The sequence below is a fragment of the Spodoptera frugiperda genome, chromosome 16, assembly GCF_023101765.2.
Source record: "Spodoptera frugiperda isolate SF20-4 chromosome 16, AGI-APGP_CSIRO_Sfru_2.0, whole genome shotgun sequence".
NCBI classification, from domain to species: Eukaryota; Metazoa; Arthropoda; class Insecta; order Lepidoptera; family Noctuidae; genus Spodoptera; species Spodoptera frugiperda.
In genome coordinates, this window is record NC_064227.1 from 1,476,033 (window position 1) to 1,488,877 (window position 12,845).

General features: G+C 33.4%; 1 protein-coding gene and 1 long non-coding RNA gene across 6 annotated transcripts in view; one reads left to right on the top strand and one right to left on the bottom strand.

Annotated features, from left to right (window-relative positions):
* The window catches only part of LOC118280651 (microtubule-associated serine/threonine-protein kinase 3), a 96,396-nt gene extending 84,026 nt beyond the window's left edge, over window positions 1-12,370 (bottom strand). For all 5 annotated transcript variants that reach the window (XM_050699429.1, XM_050699430.1, XM_035600931.2 and 2 more), the window contains exon 1: window positions 11,994-12,370. In XM_050699429.1, the coding sequence (XP_050555386.1) occupies window positions 11,994-12,126 (133 nt within the window). In that variant the 5' untranslated portion in view covers window positions 12,127-12,370. The remainder of the gene's footprint in view (window positions 1-11,993) is intronic.
* The window catches only part of LOC126911585 (uncharacterized), a 297,716-nt gene that overhangs the window by 209,375 nt on the left and 75,496 nt on the right, over window positions 1-12,845 (top strand). The gene's annotated exons all lie outside the window — the stretch shown is intronic.

The window sequence follows — 12,845 nt, forward strand, 5'->3', positions numbered from 1 at the left end:
AATCAGTTAAAAAGTCAAAAAGTGGCCAATAGCGTAATCAGACAATTCTAAAATTGGTGAGTCTGGATAGAAATTAGTGCTTACTCATTCAAGACAGTCTTCCTAATCAAACACATGTGACGATGAGACACTTGACAGGCAGTCTGCAAGATTTCATTGTTGATTGTCAAATGAATGATATGTAGTGTTGATTTTGAATATTATTTTACCATCCAACTTTCAATTTCCTAGCCAAGAATTCGTCCCGTATTCACAAATGCAGTCTGTCACACTGACAGCATCAAACGAAATTCGCAAACAAATATTATTATGGTCCCAAGGTCATTCGTGTTATTGTAAATATTATCTTACAATGCACCACAAGCCGAGATAAGATGCACCGGCAATTTCTGATAATTTGTTTAATAATCCGAATGACCAATTTCCATAAAAAAAAAACAGATAAGTTATCTCTTAAATTAATTGTAGTGGCAGAATTAGCGTCATTGTTTTATTTAACATCTGATTATCTTGCGAATGCCTAATTACTCGAGGCTTATAGAGATTGTGGTTCGGGAAATAGCACACCCGCTGCGTGATCTGTTATCAGATCTTTTAAAGCCAGCGGTGTTTATCAGATGGTGCAAAAGGCATCCGGGTTCTTGATTCTTCTTTCTGCTCTCATCCCAATCTATTAAGATGAGAGAGGTAGGTTAATGTCTTCTTTTCTATTATCCAGAGGACCTTCTTTTAAACCTTTGTTCACAAACTCGCCTTTACTCATCCTCTTCCCTTAAATCTACACTTGTGTTAGAAGACATCTTGAGTCTTTGGATGTGCCAAGACAGGCAGTCGTTTTAGTACTTTATCCGACACGAATAGCTGATGAGATAAATCGTCAAACAAACATCTAAGACAGTAATTACTTGTAATCAGATAAAGAAAAGTGTGCCAAAGGTCAAAGCCAAGATTTTCATCATCGTGGAGTTAATGGAGCGGTGATAATCACAGTTTAATACGAAAACAGAGAAAGATATTCAAATGATGGTGAATATAATGGACGTGTCAATGCAGAATGCAATTAAGACAAATTTCCTGTTTACAAAATCATGTGTGGTATGCATTTGCAACGAAATAGTGGCGTGTGCATCGTTTAAAGCTGTGAATAAGCAGAAATTGAAACCACGTGATGATAGATTATGACCATTCGGCTTTATCGTGTTATCTGACCAAAATGTTAGGTCATGAACATATAATTAGCGTTATTTCGAAGAATTCTCTAAAATTATCGAGAATTTACTATGATACATTTATTATTGTTCATTAACTTCTGGCTAATTGATTGTAAGTGATGTCATAGATTGATGTTTGGGGAAATCACCTGCATACCTTAACCATTTCGTAAAAGAATAAAATGTCCTTAATTCAGTGCAGTCATTAAAGCATTGATTTCGACTGATGTATATTTAGCAAACATGTTTCTTAGTCTGACAATCTATATTGCTAGCTTGTCTGTCTGTCTGTCCATACAAATGAAGTCCGTTTCAGAATGTAGCTCGTAAAACCTCTGAGGAGAAGAACGAACAAATAATCCATTAAGTTCAGAACTACCGAGTCCAGTCTTAACGTTCAAGACCTTCTCTTAAACGGATCAGATGTTTCTATGGTATAAATTGGTGAAATATGGGACGACTAGGGAACACTGAGTGAGCATTACAGATGAATGACTATGTTAAGAAGTGGTTTGTAGGTTTGTTAAGAGTTTCTTGCTTCTCCATTCGAAGATACACTTTGGACCGAGCACCTAGCTTCACTGCTGGATAGACTGACAAACTATTATTTATTTATTATTTTGGACATTTCAAAAGTACGTTATTAGTCGTAGTTAAATTCATGGTTTAATTGGAACATATATGACTTTGACTTTATTGTTCTGTCAGTATACGAGTTCTGGCTTTATAGGGAAAATACAAATTGGCAACAATAACTACTGAACAAGTCAAATGTACCTACAGAGGAAATATTGAGACACATAAAGCAAAATACAATGATTTTTACACATCAACGTTTGAGGTAAATAAATTATTAGCAGGTGGTCGAGTTTGTTTGGAATTCATTTACAATTTTCCGTTCAAATGGCTTCCGAAACCGCTTGCATAATTAATCGGTCAATGGTAATTGGTAACAGACTGTTTATGTTTAGTTTAGTATTACTGATGTATTGTACTGTTTATTTACACTGGAACGAGAAAATGTAATTAACCGATTCGCAATTAGACTGATACATTATTCTGTTGTTTACTGGCGATATCAAACAGCGGTGTTGGGGGTTCATTTAATGGATATAGACCGACTGTGTGTTGTTGGTGTATTGGCTGGGCATCCGGCTGCTGGGCAATGTGTAGCGAGTTCGATTCCTGCACGGAGCAATTCTTTGTGAGATCTACAAATTGTTGTTTCGGAATTTACTACTATCAGAATAGCACTGCTGATATTTGTCTATCATCTGATCCGTCCGTTTGATCGCTACACTATCTCATAAAAAAAACTAACTAACTAGGTAGATGTGTCAACAATCACTCATCATCACAAATACGTTCCAATTTCGATATAAAAACAAACCTACATGTTGGCTACTGATAAATAATTCTATCGATAAAAGCCCCGTACCTTGCCGCTCCATTGTTTTAACGTTATCGAATGCACTCGAACAAACACGGACCGAGTGATTTTATCGATATCTCGACTCGATTAGATAAACCTTGTGGAAAACGCTCATGTCAAAATATGTTATTAATCTATAGTTTTCTGTGATTTGTTTGGTATTGTTTGTAAAGAAGCAAGAGGAAAAAACCGAAAGATCCACTTTTCATCAGCTGAAGAAAGCTTTATTAGAAACACATTTATTTTTTCAAATAACCAATAAGCGTCCTTTGAGAAAAGCACTTTACTTACATAAACTTTATGGCAATGACATTTAAAATATTTAGTAACTAGTTAGTTTACATAGCGATAATACCGCAGTCGGGTAAAAACTAAAAACAGAGCTATTCTATACCTACAGTTTAGTTTTTGGCGCTCTCTCCCGCTTTGGGCGAGGCAAGAGAGAGTGTCAGACTCTTACTGACTAAACTCCACCCAATTCCTACTCCTGCTTTGAACCTCGTTAGATTATCCGCAACTTCGAAACCTACTGCATAGTGAGTTTACCTTTAAGTACATAATCCATTACCTACATAACTTGAAGTAACATGACATCACTTTACGGCTACACTTGCGTAAGCGCAGTACAGTCAGCTACTACGGTCTTACGGGAGGCCATTACACAATAATCGATTTAGTTAGTGATTTGAATTTATATGTGATCGATATTTACGATTATAATTAGGTAATTACAAATTACAACATTTTGGTTTAAAGGCACTTACAATTTTATTGCTTGTTTTACTGTAGGTAACTAATTAAGATATTTTATAAGGTGATAAAGATGTTATAAAAGACTTTGATATGAAGGTTAACATTTATTTTACCTATGATAAATTAAAAACATTACATTACACAAATAAAATACATTGATCTTCATTGATTGAATCAGCACTAGATCAAAAAATCAGTAATCCTAATAATATTTTAGTTAAATGGGACAGTTTGTATGTTTGTTTGTTATTATTCACACACCAAAACGGCCAAAGGGATCGGAATGAAATTTGGAACGGGGGTAAATATGTTCTGATATAACGCATAGGCAATTTGCCAATTTGAAGAAATTTTGTATACAGACAGGGTATGAGCTGACTTAGGTGATAAGAAACTTCACCAAGAGAACACGAGAGAAGCCGCTGAATAAAATACCTTTTAAAAAAAAAGTGAAATTAATAATATCGCACAAAGTCATTAACTAACGTAGATACGCATAACATAACGTACCACAGTGTTTTAGAAACCCTTGGGCAGGACATTTTTAGCTAATAGCGTATATCAAAAGTCCTAATAACACAAATTGCAAAAGAAACCCCATGTATTTTTAGTTTTCGAGAAAAAAAATACTAAAGTTGCTAATATGTGGTTTAAATAGGATTTTTTAAAATTTTTCTTTTATCTTTAAAATAAAGAGCAAAATTTGATATCCGGATTTTATCACATATATTTATGTATTATTCAAGCTTTACAACACGAATGAATTGTAACTAGGTACAAAGATATTTGCAAAAAATCCAATTTTAGTTTCTATTTTTTATTTTTTTATTGACATAGTTTCCGCACGAAATCTTCATGGTAAATGATAGTTAGCCTTTTGTACTATGTACTTAAATTAATCAGCCACATAATCCGTGGTATTACAAAATTATGTACAATTGAAAAAAATCTAAGCGCCTTTATTATTACAAATAGCAAAGTCAACGATCAGGCTTTTTAAATGATACAATAATTTTATCTAGAGAAGTCGACATTTTAGAAGATGATGCTTGGCTTATTTAATCTACCATATAGAAGTTTAATATAACATGTTTTATTGTGTATTTCTTTCAATTATAGGTCCTAGGATTTTTAATTGCAAACTATCATGACATGACTATGTGGTAGATTAACTAAGAATTTATTTTAAGCATCATCTTCTAAAATTCGACTTCTCTAGATAAAATTATTGTATCATTTAAAAAGCAAAGTGCTGAAACTTTGCTATTTGTAATAATAAAGGCGCTTAGATTTTTTTCAATTGTACATAAGTAATACCACGGATTATGTGGCTTTAATTTAAGTACATAGTACAAAAGGCTAACTATCATTTACCATGAAGATTTCGTGCGGCTATGTCAATAAAAAAATAAAAAATCTTGGATTTTTTGCAAATATCTTTGTACCTAGTTACAACATTCGTGTTGTAAACTTGAATAACACATAAAATATGTGATAAAATCCGGATATCAAATTTTGCTCTTTATTTTAAAGATAAAAGAAATATTTAAAGAAATCCTATTTAAACCAATCCGAATTCAACTTTAGTATTTTTTTCTCGAAAACTAAAAATAATTGACATGGGGTTTCTTTTGCAAGTTATTAGGACTAACTACATCGCACGCTATTAGCTAAAATGTCCTAGGGTTTCTAAAACACTGTGCGTACGTGCGAAAAACCGTAAACATAGATTTAATGAACCCGTATATCTCACGAAAGTTCTTAATATGTATTAAAAACAATATTATGTACCTATTAACAAAGCGATAAAAACGTACTAGTTAATAAACATAGTCATGTTTATTTATTTTATGTAATAATCTAAACGAGGTCAACATACTAATAAAAAAATCATACGTATGTATTATTTAAATGCAATTTTTTATCGGATTTTTATTAACAAATCAGAACAATTTATCGCAGGAAATATTAATGTAGTGGTACAGCTTCACGCTTTATGTATTTTTAGGAGCCGACTAAAGTGTTTCTGCTTGCCTACTAGGTAGCGTGATGTTCTATCCCTAGCCGGAGCCATGCAGACGCGATGGCTATGACCAGTAGGAATTAAGCAGGGAAGTTATAGAGCCCTCCTCGATAAATGAACTATCCAATCCAATACAAAAATAATTACGTAAATATTTAATTCAGGACCAGTTGTTCTGTTTTAATCACGGTCAAACAAACTCTTCAAATTTTATAACAACTATTAGCATAGCAAAAAGCATTAGTGAGAAATTCCCCTGCATATTCACTTTACTGAGAAATTCCCCCTTTGCCACACACAGTCAGTCGTACGTCTGTGGTACGTCTATCTACCTATCTACACACACTACGATCAACTGACATTAATATTGCAAAAGAGGGTAGTTACCTCGGAACGCTAACCTCTTGCCCTCACCGTGGTCTGAATACAAATCAATGTTTTAAACCTCATTAAAAATTTCTACAGAGCTAAACTATGGCAGTAGTTATAGCATACAAGTAGTTATAATTGCAAGGGAAAACCACAGATTTTAAAAACAATGAAAAAACACTAGTGTTAGAACTTGAAACGGGATATTTACCATGTTTATTTGTGTCTATGAGTTTCCGATGTTTCATTTCATTTGTTCATCTGTGATCATAACACTTGCAACAGTGCCGAAATATCGGAAACTCATATGTGACCATGTCAGTTTAAAAACTTATAATGGAAATAATATTTTTCCTACCTATAGTTAGTTCTGTACTAAATATTTGACGTAATCATGCATTCGTTTACTGTGTCATGTCTTGCAACTCCTAAATTATTGGACTGATTATGATGAAATCCGTTTTTTCGGGTCAAAATATTGTGAGTTATTTATTTTTTTTTTTCATCTAAAGGTCTTCTGGCCCTTTTAAATTTGCTACATCTGAGTTGGCAGCTTGATTTTATCTACATAATGCAACGTCACGTCTTTTATACCTGAAGAGCTAGGCATAAGGTGCACATTATCTGCAATAATGCAAGCTAACGTTATAGGTATAATGTACATCCACTTTTCATCATGTTTTGTTGTTACCCGATTGTCTCATGAGTTAAAGAGGTGAGCCTATTGCTGTTCATACTGAGTATACAATTGTTTCCGTGTTACTTACTGAGAAATTTTCGAAAAGCCGAAACTCTCGTATTAGTTTAATGTATATAAATAGGTACATAATATTGCATATTATACCATGTATGTGGACATAAAATCAAGGGTTCAAAAGGTTGGACTATAAAGGCAGGTAAACCGCCACGAGTTAGGTAATTAAAATGCTAATTTTGAACTGAACACATGCATTACATTAGACTCCTTTATGGCATTACGTCAGCATATTATAAAACTCTTGATCCCCATTGGCCGATTAGATATTGTTAAGCAGCAAATCAGTGCGTCAGTGTAAAAACCACCCCGTTCCTTCTCCTGCTTTTCGAGTCGGAGCCCCGGTAAAGTTGCTAGGTAGTCCGCAGCTCCGGGGTAGTCCGCAGCTCCGGCTCGGGAGGTGATAAGTATGCAACTTATTTCCTACAAAATTAGCCCTGACATCCATGGTCCGAAAGTGACTATTCCTTTAGTTTCAAATCAATTATCTGTTTGTGGTCTTTATAATTCTTAACAGGTAGTTATATTAAAACACCACTATTTTCTAACTTTTGTCTACAATCAACAAAAAACCGATAAGGCTCAAACTAGTAACTAGTAGTAAGCATCACCTTCTCAACTCTAAATCGTCTAACTTAACTATAAAAAACCTATACGCCATAAATATAACCAGTCAAGCCTCTTCGTGTAGAAAACCGGAGTTCACAAACAGGCAGACATACAAACAAACAGATTACAATATGGCAGACGAGACAAAAGCTTAAAACAATAACAGGCACACGGTCTGATTCACGGTAACCTGTACTGGAGTAGTGTTTGTTTAGCTCAGTCTAGTATTTTAGTGCTTATATTTCGTGTCAAAAAATGTGGTCGAAATAGGTCACAAAATTACTAGCAGATTGGAGGCCGTGTCGGAGATTAAGTTGCTTGGCTTAAGAGATATTTAGTTAATTAGCGACAATTTTGGGCCTTAGCAAGGTCTAAAATCTAGAGATTTCGAGTAGTTAAGTAAATGATAATTATGAAAGTTAGTCCGTATCAACCGTATAACCGATATAGACAGAGAAAAATCCAGAAATGTTAGTAGTTAATGTGGGTCTAAAACAATCTTGTTGGAGAGGACAGATGACATTTTCTCCGTGCGTCGATATCATAAATCAATATCCGATTCCTGCTTTAGTTAATAAGTAATAAGATTCCATTACACCAGACAAAGATCTGCTTTTACTTAGCTCTTCAAACATCAGAGTGATCATGTTCCCTTTTCTCGCAATAGACAATAATAAGCAATGAGCGTCCAAGTAGGCGTTTGGCCAACAATGTCTACTCACTAATTGTAATTAGTTAACATGTTATTAAAATTCTTGCGCCCAATACGTCATGCTCTTTAGGGGTCAGTGGACACAGAGAACCAAAACGAAACAATGTGGTCAGAAACACTATTTAGTGCACTCGTGCATTGTTAATAACTAAATCCTCTCAACACCAGAGGATTATCCATGTGCGGCGCCGATTACTTACCATCAGGTTATCCGTCTTTCTTTTTTAAGGGAGGTAAATCGATCCAATGTCTTTTCCCGCCTTGGGCGAGACAAGCGGGAGTGTCAGACTCTTACTGACTAAAAACCACCCCGTTCCTACTCTTGATTTTCGAGTCACAGCCCTGGTAACCCGCTATGTAGTCCGCTGAATACCAAACAAAACAAGCCGGGTTGTTTGCTTTATGGCTGAGTATATATACTATTTACCGAGATTCCTGATAAATGTGTTGATTATTTCTTTCATACAAACAGTTACTAATTAATAGCAAATACGAAGCAAAATAATTATCCTTTCTGCTCACATTATAACCTTCTGGTTGAGGAGTTCTGACCTTACATTTTTATTTATATACCTACCTAGGTATGTAGATAGGTACGTTTCCATGAGTTTTAGGTCTTACAATTTCCCATACAAAGCAACTGTTAAAACTGTATGGAATGTATGGTTGTTGTACGTATACACCGTTACTTTCCGTCTGATCTCTTTCCCACAACTTAATTATAACTTTAATGTACTACTAACCTAAGATACGAGTACCTACCTACTGGCTATCATCTTTTTATTGTGTGTCGTGTCCCACATTTTTACTTCCACATAACAAGTTACTTAAAACTTCTATTATATGGAGTCGCGATTTATTCTCCGCACCGATTGATTAAATATTAGAAGTCAGGGGGCTTACTCTTGAATCCAATTCCGATCGATCAACACTGGTATTGTGAAATTTCGTACTTTTCAGTTGTGTGCAACTGAAAAGTAGCGTCTATTGCATCCGTATTGTGTGGATATTGAATAGTATTGAGAGTTTGGCTTTATATTTCGTACTCCGAATGCTATTTTAACAGCTACGATTGGGGTTGTATAGTTTTGACATCGGATAAATATTGAGATTTTATTGTAGTGAAATTGCTGTGTTCTACGCATGCTTAGCCACATTTTGTATTTTTGTATCAGAGTTGTTTTTTATTTCTTTAATATTGCTTTGAACAGCTACCTCACAGATTAGCCCAAATATTATACCTAATATACAGTTTATAGAAAGAAAGTGCTCTAATACATATAATTCGTAAAATGTTTAAGTAAATTACTTGTTTTTTTGTTACACCGGGTTAATGCATAGTCAGGGAGTAATTATTGCTTTACTAATTAAAACATAAACATCTAGTTTTAACGGGCCCATGTGACCGTGGCCCGCACGCGATTGTAAATTAATTATCATACCTACATACATAACAATTAGGTACTTTTCACATCATATTAGTCAGAATGCAATGGATTTTTTAGTTTGTTGTGTAAGGAGTTGAAACATTGGATTAACCTTTTTAATGGTGGTAAAAAGATTGTGTGACAAAATAAATAAGTGACTTCTCAATTTTTACTTTCATATTAATTAACTTATATCTTATGCTAGGTTTATTTATAAACAAAAAATAATATAACATGTTTAGTTCTGCTATGTTTTGTTGCATTTTTCAAACAGCACAACTAGTTACCTAGCATTATTTTAAAAAACACATGTGTATGTATGCACATACTACAATAAGCACTGTTTGTTTGTATAGGTAGTTACATGTATTATCTATTTGTATAGGTATATTATATCGTTATCTATGGCCGATAGTGTATTCTAGGCTTACATGTAAATATGTAAAAAATCTGTTTCAGAATCACCTTCAAAACCGATGACACAAAACATACACTTACTTAAACAAATAGTTAATCAGGTTTTTTAACATAACTACTTGTTTACATTAATAGTGAATAGAAAGTGTAAAATCACTTCCAATAGACTTACAAAGAAGAAATTGGTTTTTTTAATAAAATTGGTAGATAATTGGAAGTTGAGACTTCTTTTTTAAACTATAAAGGCCAAAATCAATTTATGATATCAATACAAAATAGATTATGATTGATTTTTAACAATAGCTGTAGTTATGGAGTTTCTATAAAAAACTTGGATTTTGGATTAAAACTTTTTAGTTATACAATGTGATAGGCGCGGGACTTCTAACCCGTTAAGGCTGAGTACTACATCTAATTTTATCGACAAAAAAAATAATATGGGGGGTTGAACCCCTAATTGAAAATATTGGAAAATAGTGATTTTTTCGGTAAAAATAATTCACAAATGATTTTCACTTCACCAAAACATTATCAAACATATGAAAAAAGTAATGAATTAGTTAGCCAAGGTTATTAGCTACCGTTTGTCGTTTTTTTTTTGTTTCTACGACGCATACAACCTTTGATATCAAAAAAAGTAAAAAAAATATTAAAATAGCCATAACTTTTAGGGGAGGGGATTCGACCACTTCGACCCCGACTTTTTTCGATAAATTTAGGTGTAGAACTCAGCCTTAACGGGTTAGAAGTCTCGCCCCTATCACATTGTATAAAGAAAAACTTTTAACTTTTTCTGCAATAGAATGCTTTCTAACTATTGAAACACAATCTTATTTTAAATGCTTAAAACAAGGTAAGGTAGTTTTCTATTAATTTTGTTATCTATCACTAGCTACTTCAGTATGGTTTCACCCGCTCTGTTCAGTTCCTATTGATCTTAGTGTGATGTTTATAGTATAAATAACCTTCCTTGATAAATGAACTATCTGACACAAACATAATTATTCAATTCGGATCTCGAGATTAGTGTGTTTAAACAAACAACTCTATGCTTTACATAATAAGTATGATTAGGTAAGGTTAAGATTATGCTTAAAATTACATTTGTTTATGAGACTAGGTACCTAATTGTTCTTATAGGACAACAATTTATTTCTATTTGAGGAAATAACTTGTAGTTACTAGGTAATACAGACTTTTATGTACCTAATTTATAAATCAATGTGAATAAGGAAACTAAAAAAATGAACATAAAGTACCTACAATATGTTTTACCTATTTTAGTTTTTATAGGACTGAAACAGTTTACTTTAAATACAAACTCATTCAACTTCATCTTACTATCTTACTAGACTTATAAATGTGAAAGTTTGTGTGTATGTATGTTTGTTACTCAATCGTGTTGAAACAGCGAAAGGGATTGAGATGAAATATGAAACAGGGGTAGATTATCATCTGATATAACACATGAAAGTTTGTTTGTTTGTATGTTTGTCCGTCAATCACGCTGAAACTGCTGAATGGATTTGATGAAATTTGGTATACAAACAGGGTATGAGCTGACTTGGGTGATGGGATATTATTTATCCCATTGGAACACAGTGAAGCTGCTGATTAGTACATAAATATGCAACCTGCATGACTGAACAGTACAATCAATAATAGTGTAGATAACATGATAGTAATCTTAATTAATGGTTACAGTATGTGCAATCATATGCAACATATATTATTGCACTTATTATTGACTCAGATATTGCAAAAACATTTACAAAATCTACTTAGGTACAATAACAAAAGAAGTTATTGCAAAAATCATGACTATAAATATCATTTTTATTGATTTCTAACCTACCTAGTACCTAGGTAGTATTTATTTGAAAAACTATCAACTGTTGAAGAAAAAAAATATTGTTGTTTTTTTTCATACAAGCCAGAGATAAGATTTTTTTTCTTATTGCAAAGGTATTGGATGAATGCCTTACATGGTCATTGGTAATTCAAATACATTCTAAGATGTGTATTGATAACAGTGAAATGATCATGTAGGTCACTATAATGCAATTATAAGTTTCGCAATCATAACACGATCGTAAGGTAGAAAATATTGATACAAGCCGTCTTATAGTTTGGTGCACACACATGCTCCACCAATGAGGAGCAGCCGTTCATTCACGCCCTCGCAATTAAATTGACAGCAGATAAACCTTGAAAACACTACGAAACCGCGCTCCGATCTACCCATTTCACACATTCGCAAACCATAATATTATTAATTTCACCGACCTTCAGCGCTCTGGTTCAGCGACAATGGCGCTCCAGTGGACGACAGATCCTTCTTCTGTCCGAGTTTAGGCGGATCAGAGTCTGAATCGTCGAACACAAGTGTCCGCACAGACTGGGAACATCGGCGATCCATCGTAACTATCACAGCACAACACACAAATGCACTAAAATTTCCCCCATCTATCACCCCTTAAACAATTCAACGAATTCACGGTCTATTTACATGACACAGTTAAGATAAAATGTGCGTATCCATCGATCTAAGATCAAGGTATTCATAAACGATTGTGAATGCAAATATTTTCTATGTCATGATAAATAACGCGATACACGACTTCGCACAAATCGAAAAATGACACTTTTGAAGGGCTTGCCGCGTATTGCCATAAACAGAGTGAGAGTCCTTGTTATTGCCAGTAGTAAAATAAAAATCCGAATTCAAGGAAGGAGTGTATAGAAATTGTAACTTGATCAAAAAATCCTTGTAGTCTTTTTAATAATAACAGTCGTATTGAAAATAGTTTAGTAGTAAAACAAAATAAAATCCGTTAAGTAGTATAATTAAAATTATTAAATGTATGTACAAAAAATATTTCGTACATCAACAATATTTTTTTAGAACGAAAATAATAAATATTTATACCTAAATTGTAATTTCACTGTGTGGTAGATATGAAAAATACTTCGAAAGGACTTTATATTTTGAAAACTATAAACTTTGTAATTCTATAAAATGGCCACACTTACCGCGTTCCAGTTTTATTTTAACTCTAAATTCATTTTTTAGGCATATAGTGTAAGTCTCTGAAGTTCATTGTCATTAAAACTTCAAAGGTCAAATTAAAACTTGAT